The sequence below is a fragment of the Schistocerca serialis genome, chromosome 1 (assembly GCF_023864345.2).
Source record: "Schistocerca serialis cubense isolate TAMUIC-IGC-003099 chromosome 1, iqSchSeri2.2, whole genome shotgun sequence".
Taxonomy (NCBI): Eukaryota; Metazoa; Arthropoda; class Insecta; order Orthoptera; family Acrididae; genus Schistocerca; species Schistocerca serialis.
Window position 1 is genome coordinate 1282915394 of NC_064638.1, and position 15370 is coordinate 1282930763.

General features: G+C 41.0%; 1 protein-coding gene across 1 annotated transcript in view; it reads right to left on the bottom strand.

The window, feature by feature from the left end:
* Positions 1-2893: 2893 nt before the first annotated feature.
* LOC126456900 (ras-GEF domain-containing family member 1B-A) overlaps positions 2894-15370 on the bottom strand; it is a 318246-nt gene continuing 305769 nt past the window's right edge. The window contains exon 9 of the mRNA XM_050092767.1: positions 2894-5369. Coding sequence (XP_049948724.1) covers positions 5351-5369 — 19 coding nt within the window. The 3' untranslated portion in view covers positions 2894-5350. The remainder of the gene's footprint in view (positions 5370-15370) is intronic.

Below are 15370 nucleotides of genomic sequence, written 5' to 3' on the forward strand. Positions count from 1 at the left end.
TGCAGTTTCAGAAAAAATTGGGTGTTTTATTCCAAAGATAGAGCTTCACAAACAGAGCAAGTCAATAACGCGATGTTCCAACTCTGGCCATTATGCAAGAAGTTGTTCGGCTTGACATTGATTGACAGAGTTGGTGGACGCCTTCCTGAAGGATATCGTGCCAAGTTCTGTCCAATTGGCGAGCTATATCGTCAGAATCCAGAGATGGTTGGAGAGCCCTGTCCATAATGATCCAAACGTTCAAAATTGGGGGAACAACCGACGACCTTGCTGGCAAAGATAGGGTTTGGAAAGCAGGAAGACAATCAGCAGCAACTCTGTCGTGTGCGGGCGGGGGTTGTCTTGCTGAAATATAATCCCAGGATGGCTTTCTGTGAAGTGTGACACACAGGACCGTATAATGTCGTCGATGTACCGCTGGGCTGTGTGGGTGCCGCGGCTTCAATCAAGGGGTCCTTCTATGGAGAGAAATGGTACACCAGACCATCACTTCTGGGGGCCGACAGGCGGCTTAGTATCGCACCGATGTGTGGGACGTCTCCAGATACATCTTCGCTGGTCATCACTACTCTAGTCGATGAAAGGCCAGACCGAAGACGTGTTTGGTGGCAACCCAGATAGCGATTGGATACCAGCCTGAGTGTCATCCGCGGTACCGCCCGACAACCAGGTGTGATGGTCTGGGGTGCCGCTTTTTTCCGTAGTTTGGCCCCTTGCTTGTCATCTGCGTTACCCTTACAGCACAGCGCAACGTCATTCACCACACCCTGGGATTACGTTTCGCCGAGGTAGTGACCACCTTCAAACGGCGAGAGTTTCTACTGCTTGTCTTCGTTCTCGCAGTTCCTTAGTTTGTTCGATAACGTCGCCGGATGTTTGCAGCATTATGGGCACAGCTCTCCAACCATCTCGGAATTTTGCGCCCATTGGATAAAATTGGGCATGATACCCCTCAGGAAGACATCCAATAACTCTGTCACTCAACGTGAAGCAGTTTAACTGCTTCCACAAGGACCAGAGGTGGACCAATGCGTTATTGATCTGCTCAGTTGTGAAGCTCCTTCTCTTGAATGAAACATCCATGTTTTCTGAAATTGTAATCATTTGTTTGTCTGTAAATGTACATCACTTTCATCGATTTCCATCCCATTCGAATAATTCCTTCATGATGCGTCGTGTTTTTACCCCTCTCAGAATATAGAAAAAGTACTGTACGTGTTAAGGTATTCAGTCACATTTGTATGATCCTATACGAAGAGTAAACTAATCTGAAACATTGTGTCTCATGAAAGATAAAGTTCCAGACAAAAGTTAACTCTTTGTTTCATTCAAACTGAAGATTTCTTATATGAATAATTTATAGTTCTCTGCAAATTGTACCATTAACGTCCACAGCAATATGTACTGCTATTAAGGTGTAATGGCTAATGTTTTGTGTGTTACATTTTCATTTGCTTCCAATTTTCTGTATATTTACTGAGTGCCAGTCACCTGATGAGATTTTTTAGTAGTAGGAGACACATTTACAATTCAGTCGAATTTAGTTCGCATTGAATTTTGTTTTAGATAATCTTAATTATTTTGTATAGTATTTTATTGTTAACAACCAAACATATTTTATGTTATGTTGTGTCTCAATCGTACGTTTCTGTAAACGTCTCCCTCCGAAAAAAAAAAGGATTGACCTCATATTATATCATTCACATTTATTGAATTCTCGATCAGTGCTTAGCAGAAATTATGTTTATTTACTCATGAGCCAGCGATGACTTGTTGCTTTAGACCATCTGCAGCTGACAACTGAATGTTGTAAACACAAATAAAATGACACGCAGATTACACAGATAATATTTATACACAACATACAAAAATAATGGCATATGTTTGCAACATTCATTTGTCACCTAAAGATGGCCGAGGAGCGAAAAGCCGAAAGATATTTTGTGACCAAATAAATAAAATTTGCAGAAAATTAGTGTTCTCCATTTTAATATTATAACACAATTATTTTTATTTCTTCTACAAACAATAGCAGAAACCGCTTTTAATCAGCATCTGTTTCCCATTTTCCTTTTTTGCAAACTAATTTTTAACTCTCATTTAAATATGTGTTTATTATTTTTCCAGCTAGCATTCCTTGTTAGTATGAAGTGGACGATTAATTCAGCAGCTTCCTAGTTGCGGCAAAGAGAATGGTAAGTGACTACAAAACAATTAGAAAGTAGAACAGAAGGTAAGGAAAACATTTAGACATCTGTTTAAGTTTAACGTTTTATATTCTGTTTTGGTATAGAGAGAGTACAGGTTTACCACAAGTTCCTTCACTTTTGTTCTCTGCCTTAGTATGACAATGTATTTTGTGGGCACACTGTTAACCATATGCTACCAGAGACTTATGAGTAGGGATTGTATAAATTTTTAATTTTCTTTGTAATGCTTGAAAGTGCAACTATCAATATTTTGAAAATTTTAGTTTTGGATGTAGATATTTTCCTCATTCCATTCTAGTCTCTGAAAATGGTTGACGTATGACCGAAGCTGGTACAATTACACACTTGTTCCGGGATTGTCTGTAGGAAAAAAAGGAATAGTACCTTTCTGTTAGGGAGTCTGAAGATTTTTTGTAAGTTTGGTTGTTTAAGAACTTTCCCAAATGAGGAAGGGTAGTGATAGGATTAAATGTGATGGATACTCAAACATAATAAAAGAAATTTTTCGTTCCTCATTGACAATATACATAATAGATGAGATAATGTTAGCTCTCCACGAAATAAGTAGTTTACTGGCTGGAACTATGTTGAACTTTTTGTGATAAGGTGAGTGTAAATAATTACAAACAAGTTTGTAGAAATATTTATTCAACTACTTTTCGAAATATACACATAAAACACAGTGCAATACATTTTTGTCATTTACAAAAAGCTGTAAGCAGGCTCGTGGAAAATAAAAAAAAATCATGTTAGGAACAAAACCAAAGACATGTTTCACACCTGTAAATGGTAATGGCAACAGAAGTAGTAATTTCTGTGTAAACATTGCCAGATAGCACAGAAAAATCTGGGAGATTATTATACGAGAGCACTAGTGAGTATTAAAGTCTTCATGGGAAAATACTTTTCTCCTACCATCGGCTGTACGTTCAGTGTGAATCTTATCTGAGATCTTAAATAATTTTGTCACCTGCAATGTGATACACAGCTAATTATCAGAGAGCTATTGTACTTACTGACATTTTCCTGCTGTGAATCCGCATTGTAAACGAGGACTTTGTCTTATGATTCAATATTTGTCCTACAGAGTCCTGTTTAACAGCGTAAATTTGTTCCAGAAACACGCTCATGTAACTGCAGTTGCCATATTATGTCTAGTGTGAAAAAGTTGAAGCTTCCTTCCATTTCATTTCATTTCCCTTTGAACACATTTACCTTGGTCGCAGCTGTGACTCACAGGTATTAGGATATAAGTGGATTTTGCTCGCCTGCTGCATTTCTGTTTAAAACCAACATAAAAAACATCAGAACATAAATGAGTATGGAATGTCAAAACTATTGCGCCTGATTAGATCACGTATTTAAGTAAAGCATTTTCCACACAAGGCATGTCTTTGCAACAGTCGACCATGACAAAAAATTATGTTTACTATTAAGAAAGAGAAAAGTTGAGTTTTGCTTTCTGGAAGTGAGCTGCGAAATAATCTCATGTTGCATTATCAAGTCTTAGTGTCACATCCATACAGCGAGAAGACAGGATGGAGAGAAACATTTAGTGTGCGGGATCTGTGTCCCCTTAAGTTTATGAGTCTGCACAAAACTAAAATATTGGTCGCTCTGGAATGCTGAAGAAAGTTAGAAATCAAGTTTGTCTTTAGAGCTATACATCTATGTATATATATATATTCACAATCACAATCAGTGCAAAGAAATACATACAGAAATACAATGAATGTGATTTCAATACAGTTACATTGCCTTTGAGTTCATTTTTAGGAATTTATGTACACAAAAGCATTATTAAACATAATTACAGTAAGCCCTAATATACTAGTATCTGTACTTGCGTTTCGCCTACATTCTTATTTGCAGTGCACATCCATTAGTACAAATTACTGAACAATACGCAAAAACTGTCCATGTTTCACCATGACGCTTCAGCAACTTTTCTATTAGAAAAAGAGTCCATTTACATTGACACGAGTGTAAAATAATTAAATGCATACTTAGTTCTTAAGTAGTGGTCTCCAGTGTACTTTGACTAGATAAATAACGTAGGTGTGACTGTGACCGGCGCTGCCGCAAGTGGAGACAGTCGGCCGGTCCTAAGTACTAGACTTTGTACGGCCCTGCTCGGCCACGCCACGATGGCTGCGACTTTAGCTTGGCAAGTGTTTGCTTACGAGTTATCGCTATGAGGAACAGCAGCACGCAATGCTGCGCGTCTCAGCTTCGGAGTCGGGTCCTGGGCAATAGTTATTTCCTAACTGTGACTACCGAATCCTCTGAAATGACTCATTCGACGCACACAGCAATTTGCAGAAATGTGAAAGAGCGGCTCCTTCCTTACAACGAAAATTTTACGACATTAAGTTTGTTACAATTATTAGTGCTCCACTTAACTTTTAAAGTGGGGTAACATTTGACAACATCTAATCATGCATGCTGCATTAAGTATGGTTATAATAAATACATTTTAAGTACGATTGTCACAAAGGAAAGTGACAGATGATATATAGGAAAATCAATGTCAACGGCACAAATGGATCTTCGAAAGAGTCAGACCCATCTTAAATTCATTATGGTCTTGACAAATAGTCTGATTCACTGCGTAGATCTGACAACGTCATTTCACACAAGCGCCACAGTATGACGCCCTTTTGACTTCACAGAGCTGCACGTATTGTCCACTTATAGCACACGCAGTCACTGTAGTCTACAGCTGAGCTACACACGAAAAGACCTGACTGGAACACACCATTCAGAAATGTTTCAGTCACCGGACACTGTTACATACGAATAAGGATCATGAACGGGTCTGAGGCACTGAGCGCTGAACCACATTCAAAGTGCGCGAGTGAAATCAAATGAAAACCTTCTCACTCCAGTTGTAGTAGCTACGAGAAATCAACTGACAATCGACAGTATCGCGAATTTGTACTCCCTAGTACTCTTCTGCTGATGAATCGTCTCGACGGACACCCAAATGCATTACGACAAGAATAGTTGACCAACAGCTGAACTGCAGATGCGTGGTAGAGGCGTGGGCTGCCTCTGTTGACGAGTTCTCGCAGTCACGGATTCTTGTGCAGCCAGCACGACATGCAGGCGTGCGAACTTCGAAGTGGCGGACACCCGTTTCAGGAACTCAGCTCAGCTCTGGAAAAATAAAAGTGGACGTCACACGCGTTTATGGACTAGAAATTGAAGGACTGCAACTACTATTAACATGCACGCATTAAATTAAATGTCACGATTTCTAAATGCCGTCCAACTTTTCACCGACCACACTAAGGCGTAGCATCTTACGCCGCGCCTATGTTAAGTAAGAGACGGTAGTGGGCAAACCCATTCATACATGAGTCATGTCACGCGTTTTGATCCAGTAGCTAGCTGTAAGTAGTTTCGGTTGTGGCCGTAAGGTGTCAGCACCTTACGGACTATTGTCAGGTAGCTAAAATTGTACATCTGGGAAAAAAAACTGTATTTATTGCGATTATTGCGACTTTCATTAATTATTGCTAATATGTTTAATTATTCGTATGAATGACGGTGAGAATGTGAAGTATTAAATAATTGAATATTGTTACGTCTGTTAACTGAGTATATGTGAGCGCGAGGAATGTATACAGAGAGTGAATCATTCCAGGGGAAATGTAAAGTGAATCTAGCCAGTTTATGGGACTGTGGGAAGAAGCTACGTTTTACGATACTTTTGTTATGTAAAGAGGGAAATAACTGATGTGTGTAGATTTTATGAATTTGTTCTTTTGATAAATTGTTCACAAAAGCTATTAAGCTGTGACTGGGCAGAAGCAAAAGCCGTGGTGTGGCGCGGTTTAAAACTAATATTGGATTTGTTACGAAGTAAATAAGCCAATCAGAGGACAGTACGTTCACACAGATTTTGTGGGCTAAAAGAATTGCTTCGTGAAGCAATTACAGATTAATTGTTAAAGTTGACCGTGAAGTGCCGCAAACTGGACGCGACCGTGTGGAAAAGACGAACACGGGAAATTCCTATTTTAATATGTGAACTGTGACTTTTGAATAACCAAAATCCGCCTGGCTTGTTGTACAATTGAACATTCGTAGTGGCAAAATTGTGTAATATCAGCGAGTCTTCTGCCACAGGCAGTCCGTTTGTTAATCCTTTTGGTAACGTGTTTTGTTAATTACCGTAAACTGGCTTTTACGAGTGAGTGTGATTGCGTGTAAATGACGAAACGGTAACTTAATATTAGAGCGGGATTGGAGGTGTTTTGTATCAAACAAGTAACATTATATTGAAGTTTTTACTCGCAAACTACCGTTCAATTAATCGCTCAGCTAGACTGATACTAAAAACCACTTTGTGCTGCAGCGATATGTAGTGTGGCTAGTTTCTGCTTCAGCTTCTCGTGGCCGACGAACATTACGCATTTTTCTAACAGGAGAGGCGTGTGGACAGGACTGGAAAATAAGAAATCACTGAGAGTTTAGTTTAGCTCTTTGCTATTGTACGAAACACAAATAACAGTGCCGTTGCAACATATTAAATTATCTGAATGACATAATTTCATCCACCAGAGATCTTAACTGCGATTTAAGGCATGTTGTAGTGCAAGAGGTAATTTCAATGGCTATCAATATACAATCAGTGAGTGCCCCCTGTATACAGGAAGCAAAGCGTCTCGCAAGACAGCTCACAAATTTTTCGTGCCAACGTACTTCTAGAGCGGGAACAAATTGCTACTATTGTTCCGCAGGTTTGAACATTAATTTAACTTCAGATCTTGTCACATATAAGTGACCTTCTGTCCAATACAGAAAAAACGGAAATAGTGCTTTACACTGATACTGCAAGCATCATAGTCAAGCCCAAGGGAGGTGAAAAAACTGGATAGGAATGTACATTAACTGATGAATACGTTATTTTATTTGCCTTCTCAAACATCATTTAGAGCTTTACAAGACGGATTAGATAAGGTATACTTTTTTCGTGTGTGTGTGTGTGTGTGTGTGTGTGTGTGTGTGTGTGTGTGTGTGTGTGTGTGTATGTGTGTATACTTGGGGAACTGTTTGTCTGGGGAAAACTGTTTCTATCTTCGACAACATTTCTTTAATGTCTCTTTTGCTTCAATCATGTTGTGTAATGTTCCCCTCTACCTAGAAAAGTTTCCTCGCTTCTAACACAGTTCCATCCGAAGCATTATTCTCGCTTTTACTGGCCTTAAGAGTAGCCTAAGAGTAGAAGTTAACTTGGAAGTGGCAGGAACCTTACGACTGGACCTCTTCTAGTTCCAAGGTATTTATAAGAATTTTTTTTCGCAATGTGGGGCCACAGTCATAATATATTTCTTTAAAGTCAGTACTGCCATTAGACTGTTTTTTATTTACAGTGTTACATTTATGCGATTATGATTTCGGCTTTAAAGTGCCATTATCAAGTGTATTAATTGTTATACAGTACCTAAGACGGCATACCGTCGTATATAAAATACAATATTAGACACATTGTTTAAGGGTCAATATTTCTGGTGTCTAATAGTGTATTTTATATACGACGGTATGCCGTCTTAGGTACTGTATAACAATTAATACACTTGATAATGGCACTTTAAAGCCGAAATCATAATCGCATAAATGTAACACTGTAAAAAAAAAAACAGTCTAATGGCGGTATTGTCTTTAAAGAAGTATTTATAAGACTTGAAGGTCAATGCGGAAACTACAATTCCCTAAAGTAGTAATTTTCGCTTCTCAGAACCATACGTAAAAATGTACTTTGAAGACTTCCAACTATTGTCAGGATAAAGAAATGTTGAGCCCTATTTTTTAACATACCTGTCCTTAGCTGTGCTGTAGCGTTCTAGTCTTGTAATTACGAGATTGTTTGTTCAGTTCTCGCTGGACGCAAACTTTTATTACTTTCATTTGTATTTTATGGTTTCAATCAAAATTCAATGTTAACTAACAAATACAAAAACGTATATTTTTGCCGGGAAAAATGCAACACCATGGAGCATTGTGTTCAGTAGCGCCAGGGTACATCAATATGTACATACCGAAGGGTCGTCGTGTTAGTGATTGATTTGTCACGGTCATCGGCGATCAGACGGCGACCACACTGCGATCAGGAAGCCTATCCGTGTACTTCGTGTCTGGACTCTGCAAGCAGTAACTGTGCCGAGTTTACAGGTTAATAGTGTTCGCAATGTTCTTTCTAGGGTATTACGATACCCCACCGCCCAATACATACTTTTGTTGAACATCTTCGGACATTTCAACGGGATCGTACTTTGGGCTTGCTGGAAGCTGGATAGAGGTATTGACGGACTGCTGCACATGTCGGCCACAATATATCGGTGGTGGGTCGCTGCTTTCAGCAGTGTTCTGTGAACATCCGGGCACCTGTGGACCAGGTTCTGGACGTCCGCGTACTAAAGACGCACAGCAAGATCGACACACTGTGGGAGAACCAGTTGTAACAGAACTGAAATGAGGGTAGGCTGCCAGTAATTTGGAGCCCGCGCGTCGGAAACGGGCGCACTGGTGTGAGACTGCCAGGGAGTGCACCCTGATGCCATCTATTGGCGAAACCGGGAATTAGCGCTACCTGTCAGACAATGCACTAAGCTCTCGGTATCAAACGTATTCTTTTTCTTGGTAATTATAAGTTATTACTGTATAATTTAATATTGTAAAGCGCTAGTAGTAAATTATTTTGACTGGTATGAACTCCAGGGTAATAAATATAAATTATCTTAAATACTAAATGATTTCAGTGAAAAGGTGGTAGGGGAACGCCCCCACTCTTGGTGATACGAGCGTAGCTAGAGGTAGCTGGAGACACAGGGACTGAACAATGGAATGGCCTGGGGAGTGTTGACGTGATCGGACGTGTGTTCCACTCACGCAAAAGTGATTGTGCAACAGCGAAGAGGCGAATATCGTCGCCGTTTGTGGAGTAGAATGCGACGAATGGTTGTCGAATCCGTCTCTATGCCACTGGTGCTGATTGTAAGAGTTCCTGCGCCCAGATTTTAAGGCGGACGTGCAGTAGCTTATACGAGTGCTACAGCTCGTAGTTCCAGCCGCCATTAAGGGCATGAGGCGTGAAGAGCTGCGTTAGCCACATGCATCTCACCACCAGCACCGACACGTCTACCCAAGGCAAGACTGCTTGCAATTGTTAAGTCGAACTTTGCATACATGTAAAAGGAGAATACCAGTTTTCTCTTATGCAAATACAGAGGACAGAATATAGTAATGAGTAAAATTACGACGCATGCTGTTCATTGTAAAGTGAAGTAACCTCAAACATAGTATAGTGAAATCAGACTGAGGCCACCATCGCCTCTTTCATTTACAATTCTTTTTGTTGTAGAATACTTTAGCGGATAAGAATGTTGAAAAGAGCAATGGTCACACCAGAATGAGTCGCCTATTTATAGTTACTTAAATTTTTCTGAGTAACCTTTCAAGTAAAGTCACTTATCTAATTCTAAATCAATTCTCCAAAGAGTAATATCCAAAATCATTACATAAAGTTGAAAGATAGAATTTTGCTAACCCAAGTTGCATAAATAGTCTTGGTAGTAATTACCAAGCCAACTCACAGAAATTGAAAGAGTATTTGCTTTGTAGAATCACCTCGAATGATCAGAAATAGTAATATTCAGAATTAAGTTTAAATTCAACTCAAGCCGTTTCACTTTGAAACGAGCCAAAAATTGATTTATTCTTTTGCTCCTTCAGAGCTGGCGACCGTAGTTATAAGTATTTTCAGGAGGATTCGACGGTAAGTCTGCTGCTCTCGTCGTGCTGGTAGGATTATCCACTGCTGCTAGCAGTGGTGATTGGATACATAAGCTCACTACCAAGTTAAGTGGGTCAGGTAGGCAGTGTTACCGTGTGAACTGTAGGGCACTGTAGGCCGTGGATCGAACCCGTTCAATCATCACAGCTCTTTGGGAAATAGTCCGGTTAGGAGTGTACTAATCATGAGGTAAATACTGGCGAGTAACGGTCAAAATGTGCACGCAAGTGAATTTAGCAAGGTCCACGTAGCACATAGTTAATGTGGTGCAAAGGCGAGGGTAGGAGTGGAGTAAAAGTCAACTGAGCTTGTGGCAGCTGTGCTGTATTCAAATATTAACAACGGGAATTCACTACTATCTCTTACCATTAGGACTGAGCTAATTACGGTTAAAATACGTAGCACTAAGAGCAAAGGCGTGACAGCTACAAGTCCGTATTGGTTTTATACATACGGAATTAGGAAGCGGGTCAATCCATCAGTGCAGGGGGTTAAAACAACCGAATTAGTTGAGAACATACCCCATTTACTGATGGAAAGATTCGGCGGTTCGGTCGCACAGTGGTCGACCGGCCATCACCTAGGGACTAAACCCAGACACGTGCCGCACCTGCTGTTTCACGAGGGCTATCGGGAACCGTCTGCCTGTAGCAGAATTAAAATCACGAGAACCCCTGTGCGGGCTACCGCTGACGCCATGACACCGCCAAGCATGGCTACTCATGTGTCGTGAGAGAGTTGACTCGAGAGTGGAATGGTGTTTGTTGCCTTCAGCGATGAGGACTAGGTTCAATCCGCAAGCGAGTGACGGACACATCGTTAATGGCGAAGACCTGGTGATTCCAGAGTGCATTTGCCCACGATATACAAGTCCCATTGCATCTTTCACGGCGCGGCGGAGCCATTAGTGACTCGCAGCCAGACAGGGTAAAGTTACCAGCGACCTCTTCACTGAACGTATTGTTATCTGTATGCTACTAACATTTCCTCGATAGGAAGGTGGTCCGTTTCTACAGCAGTGCCCGGCAGCAAGACCACCACACCTCTCGGTAACTGAAAACGTATGACGAAGTGGAAATTTATTCGCTCTGCAGGGCCTGTAAGAATAATTTAGCGGAAGTCCATCAAAATGCTTAAGATAATTGGAACAATGTATCGCAGAAGACCATTCGGCAGCTTTATGATCGTGTGCACGCGCGAATACGATGTATTGATGCGATTGTTTGGACAGCCTTTACTGTAACGTCTGTTTCATTTGGTCTGAATTTTTGTAATACACACTCCTACAATGATAAAACAACTTTCGCACCTCTTGTCAATTAAATGCTCTTGTCCTTGAAAGTTTTGCGTTTCTTCCCGGCAGTAATATATATTACTGCCGATTAGAAATGTTAACTAACAAATATTGGATCGCAATTTTGTGATAAAATTATTTTTTATTCACTGTTTCGCTTTTTTGTAGCAAATATTAATTCATTGTGATAATATGATTTTTTATTTAATGTTTCGCTTTTCTTAGAAAATATTAATGCATTATGAATACTCCTATTTTCATGCGATTAATAATTAAAAGTTATCATTATTTTATCACAAAAGTATGAGACAATATTTGTTAGTCAACTTTTCAGTCTTTAGAAATACAGAATGCAATAGTACGTATGTAATAAAAAATTGTATCAATCATGAATCGAACTAGCATTTCGCAATTACAAGACTAAAAAGCTACGGACAGAGGTTCAATTTTTTTAAACTTCACAGCGTTCGGAAATTTTCAAAATCGATTCTTTCGAATGTTTTTGAGAACTGCATCGAACTGCTACACGAAATTGATGTGTGGACACTTACTCCCAAATGGTATTAGTAGAATATGAAGAGCGCCAGCCTATAATGTCCCCATGCTGGACTTCAAAAATTATTAAAAAATCAACAAGCCTTGCAGGGGACGAAACCAAGAAAAGCAGAGAGAGGGATATATATATGTCGCCTGGGAAATGTCGTCAATGAAAACCGGATTATATGACCACTTTGTGCGTCCCTTTCTCCATCTGCTTTATGAATTTACTGCCAGCTTCTTTCTCCATCCTTTTAATAAAATTCAATAATGCAGACCTGTATTACGGCACGAGCTGCAAAGAGAGAGGGAGAGAGAGTTATTTAGCTACGAATTTCGCTTTGCGTTGAGGAGGTGGGAGAAAGAGGCAGGGTACGTAGGTGTCATCAAAGCCCAGCGGGCATCGGGGACTTTCTTTCACGAATGCTTGCAGAGAGTGAACACGCTGATTAAAAGCGGCGTTGTGTGTGTGTGCGTGTGTGTGCGAGAGCGCAGCATTATTTAATTACACAAATGGCGTCCACTGTGCCCTCTTTCAACACCCTACACTCCACACTTTACAACTGGTCCCCCCTGTCAGACAATGTGATGGATGCTGGTGACAGGAAGGAGTGCTAACGACTCTTTCGTTGCGAAACATCCAGAAAAGCATTGTCGGTTCCATCTTTCGAGTCATGGTTTAGTTACCGAAGTCCTCAGCTCTTATCCCTTCGCTATATTTGCTTTCCGATAGAACAAACCAAGTTTCGAATCTGTCGGATATGGACGCACCACTGACGAAAGGTCTAAATCTACATCCCTATTACTGTGGAGTGTATGGCAGTGGGTAGCTTTTCATTCGGCCATACGTTTACTGCGCGTTTGATTCATTAATGAAGGGTGCGAAAGACTGATTGTACACCTCTATGAGAGCTGTTGTTTGCACAGTTTTATCTGCACGATCTCTACGGGATAGACACAAGTGTTGGTCAAAAATAGGGAAACACCAAAAAGCACAGTACATTACCGTGACTAACACGGTGCAGGAAACCCGTTGGCATTCCAGACAGCTTTCAGTCGTCTCGAACTGATGAATACAGGTCCTATACGATTTGAAAATCTTATATCACTGTCACTGCAAAAATAGTGAAAATTTTTAACGGTGATGGAAGTGCATTGCGATTACACAGCCTTCTCTCCAAAGTAGACCACAAAGGCTCACTAATATTGGCATCTAGTAACTGGTGGCCAGGAGAGATGCTCCAGTTTATTCTCGTGCTCACAAAACCCGTCCTGGACATTGTGAGCTCTGTGAACAGCGACCCGCTTGTCTTGGAACACAGCACCACGATCGGGGAACAAACGCGGATGGACTTGATCAGCCAAAATGGTCACATAATCCTTGGTACCAACGCGGATTTTCAATGTAACCTTGGGGCCCATGGAACACCACGATATGGCTGCCCACATCGTCACTGAACCGCCGCCATGTTTCACTCTTAGTACGTAAACTCACCCAGAAGTTGGCAACATCGTGATACAATACCCACCCGACCAAATGACATTGCAACATGGTCCACGTTTTACAGTTTCGGCACCACGTTTTCCTGTTACAGGCATCTGCATCACCGATGAGTGGTTACGGAATTCCAACTCCCTTGTAATTCCCTGCTCATGGAGCTCCCTTCGTGTTGTTTTGATGCTGATAGGCGGTTGCGACATTCAGTTCTGCAGTGACTTTTTCGGCTGTCGTCCTCTTATTCCTTGTCAGAACCCTCTTCAATGACCGTCTGTCAATCTCAACACGCATTTTCATCCACATTGTGACTTAGAAAATGATGTTTCTACGCTTTCCCTGTATGCGGTATTAATCAACGATACGGCGCCTCTTGCAACGCCAATCACTTCGGCTCCGTTCGTTACGGGAGCACACACCTCACTACCACCAACAATCTGACCACGGTCGAAGTCACTCAGCTCCGACATGATGCACTCACACCTACATAGAACTCTGTTCTGACCACGAATGACACTTCCAACGTCTCGAGGACACTGTACGAGCGCCGCTCGTTGTCAAATACGACAGCGCAACCTGCAGGTTAGGCTAACATCTGCATTTATGTTCAAGCACGTATTTCTCGCGATGTTCCCAAATTTTTGTCCAACCCTTGTGCATAGGAACCTGAAGAACGTTCGTGGTGTCTGTAATGAAAGACAAAGCTTCAAGAGTTTTCTGAGCAGATTCTCGCAAGAAGTGTGGTATCTCCTTTCGTCATTTTTGAAAACTTTTTCATTATTTCTGTTACAGTCCCTCATTAGTCAATAAATTATGCGACTTCCGCACAACCCTTCTTTGGATACGAGAACTGCCCCTTCTCTTTTCGAACTGATACTTTTGCCATCCACTACTCAAGCGTTTTGTATAGAAACTCTTTTGTACACAAACTGTAGTTTCCCAGCATCGTAAAAAAGAGTCACAGTCTGCCATTTGCTTTACAAGCATCAGAGACTATGTGGTCGTCCCACTTCGTGTTTCTAAACACTATCTATCTATATATCCGAATCCCGCTCCAGCTACTGCCGGGTCTGGGTGCTGACGAGTCCTCTCCATTTGGCTCGGTCTTCCCACCACTCTTCTTCCTCCACTTGCTGCCAGGTCACACCACTCCTTTCTACAGGTATTCTCACTCCCATTTTCCACCGTGTTCTTGGGCGCCCTCTAGGTCTTTTCCCATCCATGTTTAGTTCTTCCATAATTTTGGGGAGTCTTTGCCCATGCATCCTCTTAACATGCCCATACCATCTTAATCTCTTTCTTTCAATTTATTCTCTCATACTTTCTTGTTTAAGATCCTTTCTAATCTCTACATTCCTTACTCTGTCCATTCTTGTTTTTCCTTTAACTGCTCTGAGAAATTTCATTTCCCCTGCTTGCAGTCTGCCCCAGTCCCTTTCTGTCATTGTCCACGTTTCTCCACCATAGTCCCAAATACTTATAGGACATGACTGATCTTAGTTGTATTAATGCTGTAGTTAAAAGATTCCAAACTTTTACGCCTCGTGAAGTTTACAGCTTTGTCAGTTTCGTTTTTTCAATCAGGGTGATATTTTATTGAGCTACTCATAGGTAACGATATCGTCTGCGGTAAGACTGAGATTGCAACTAATACAGTACTCTACATCATCAATGTATTATATTAATAGCAGGGATCTTGTTATACCCCACTGAGGCGCGTCAGGTATTACATCAGCGTCTGTGGGTGGCTCTCCATGAAGAACACCGTGCCTATCCTGCTTCTCAAGAAATGTCTATCCACTCGCATACATGGTTAGGCGTCTAACAGGAAGGTAACGACTTCTTACTGAATAGGAAGCTTTTCGAAATTCTGGAAATACGGACTCCACTTGTTCTTCTCTACCCATTATAAAGATTACCCTAAGTGAAGAGTGCAAGTTCTTTCACAAAATCGTTGTTTTAGAAACCCAAGCCGATTTCCACGGATATTTGTTTTCGATAGGTGATAATGTTTAAACTCAGTTCTGTGGACC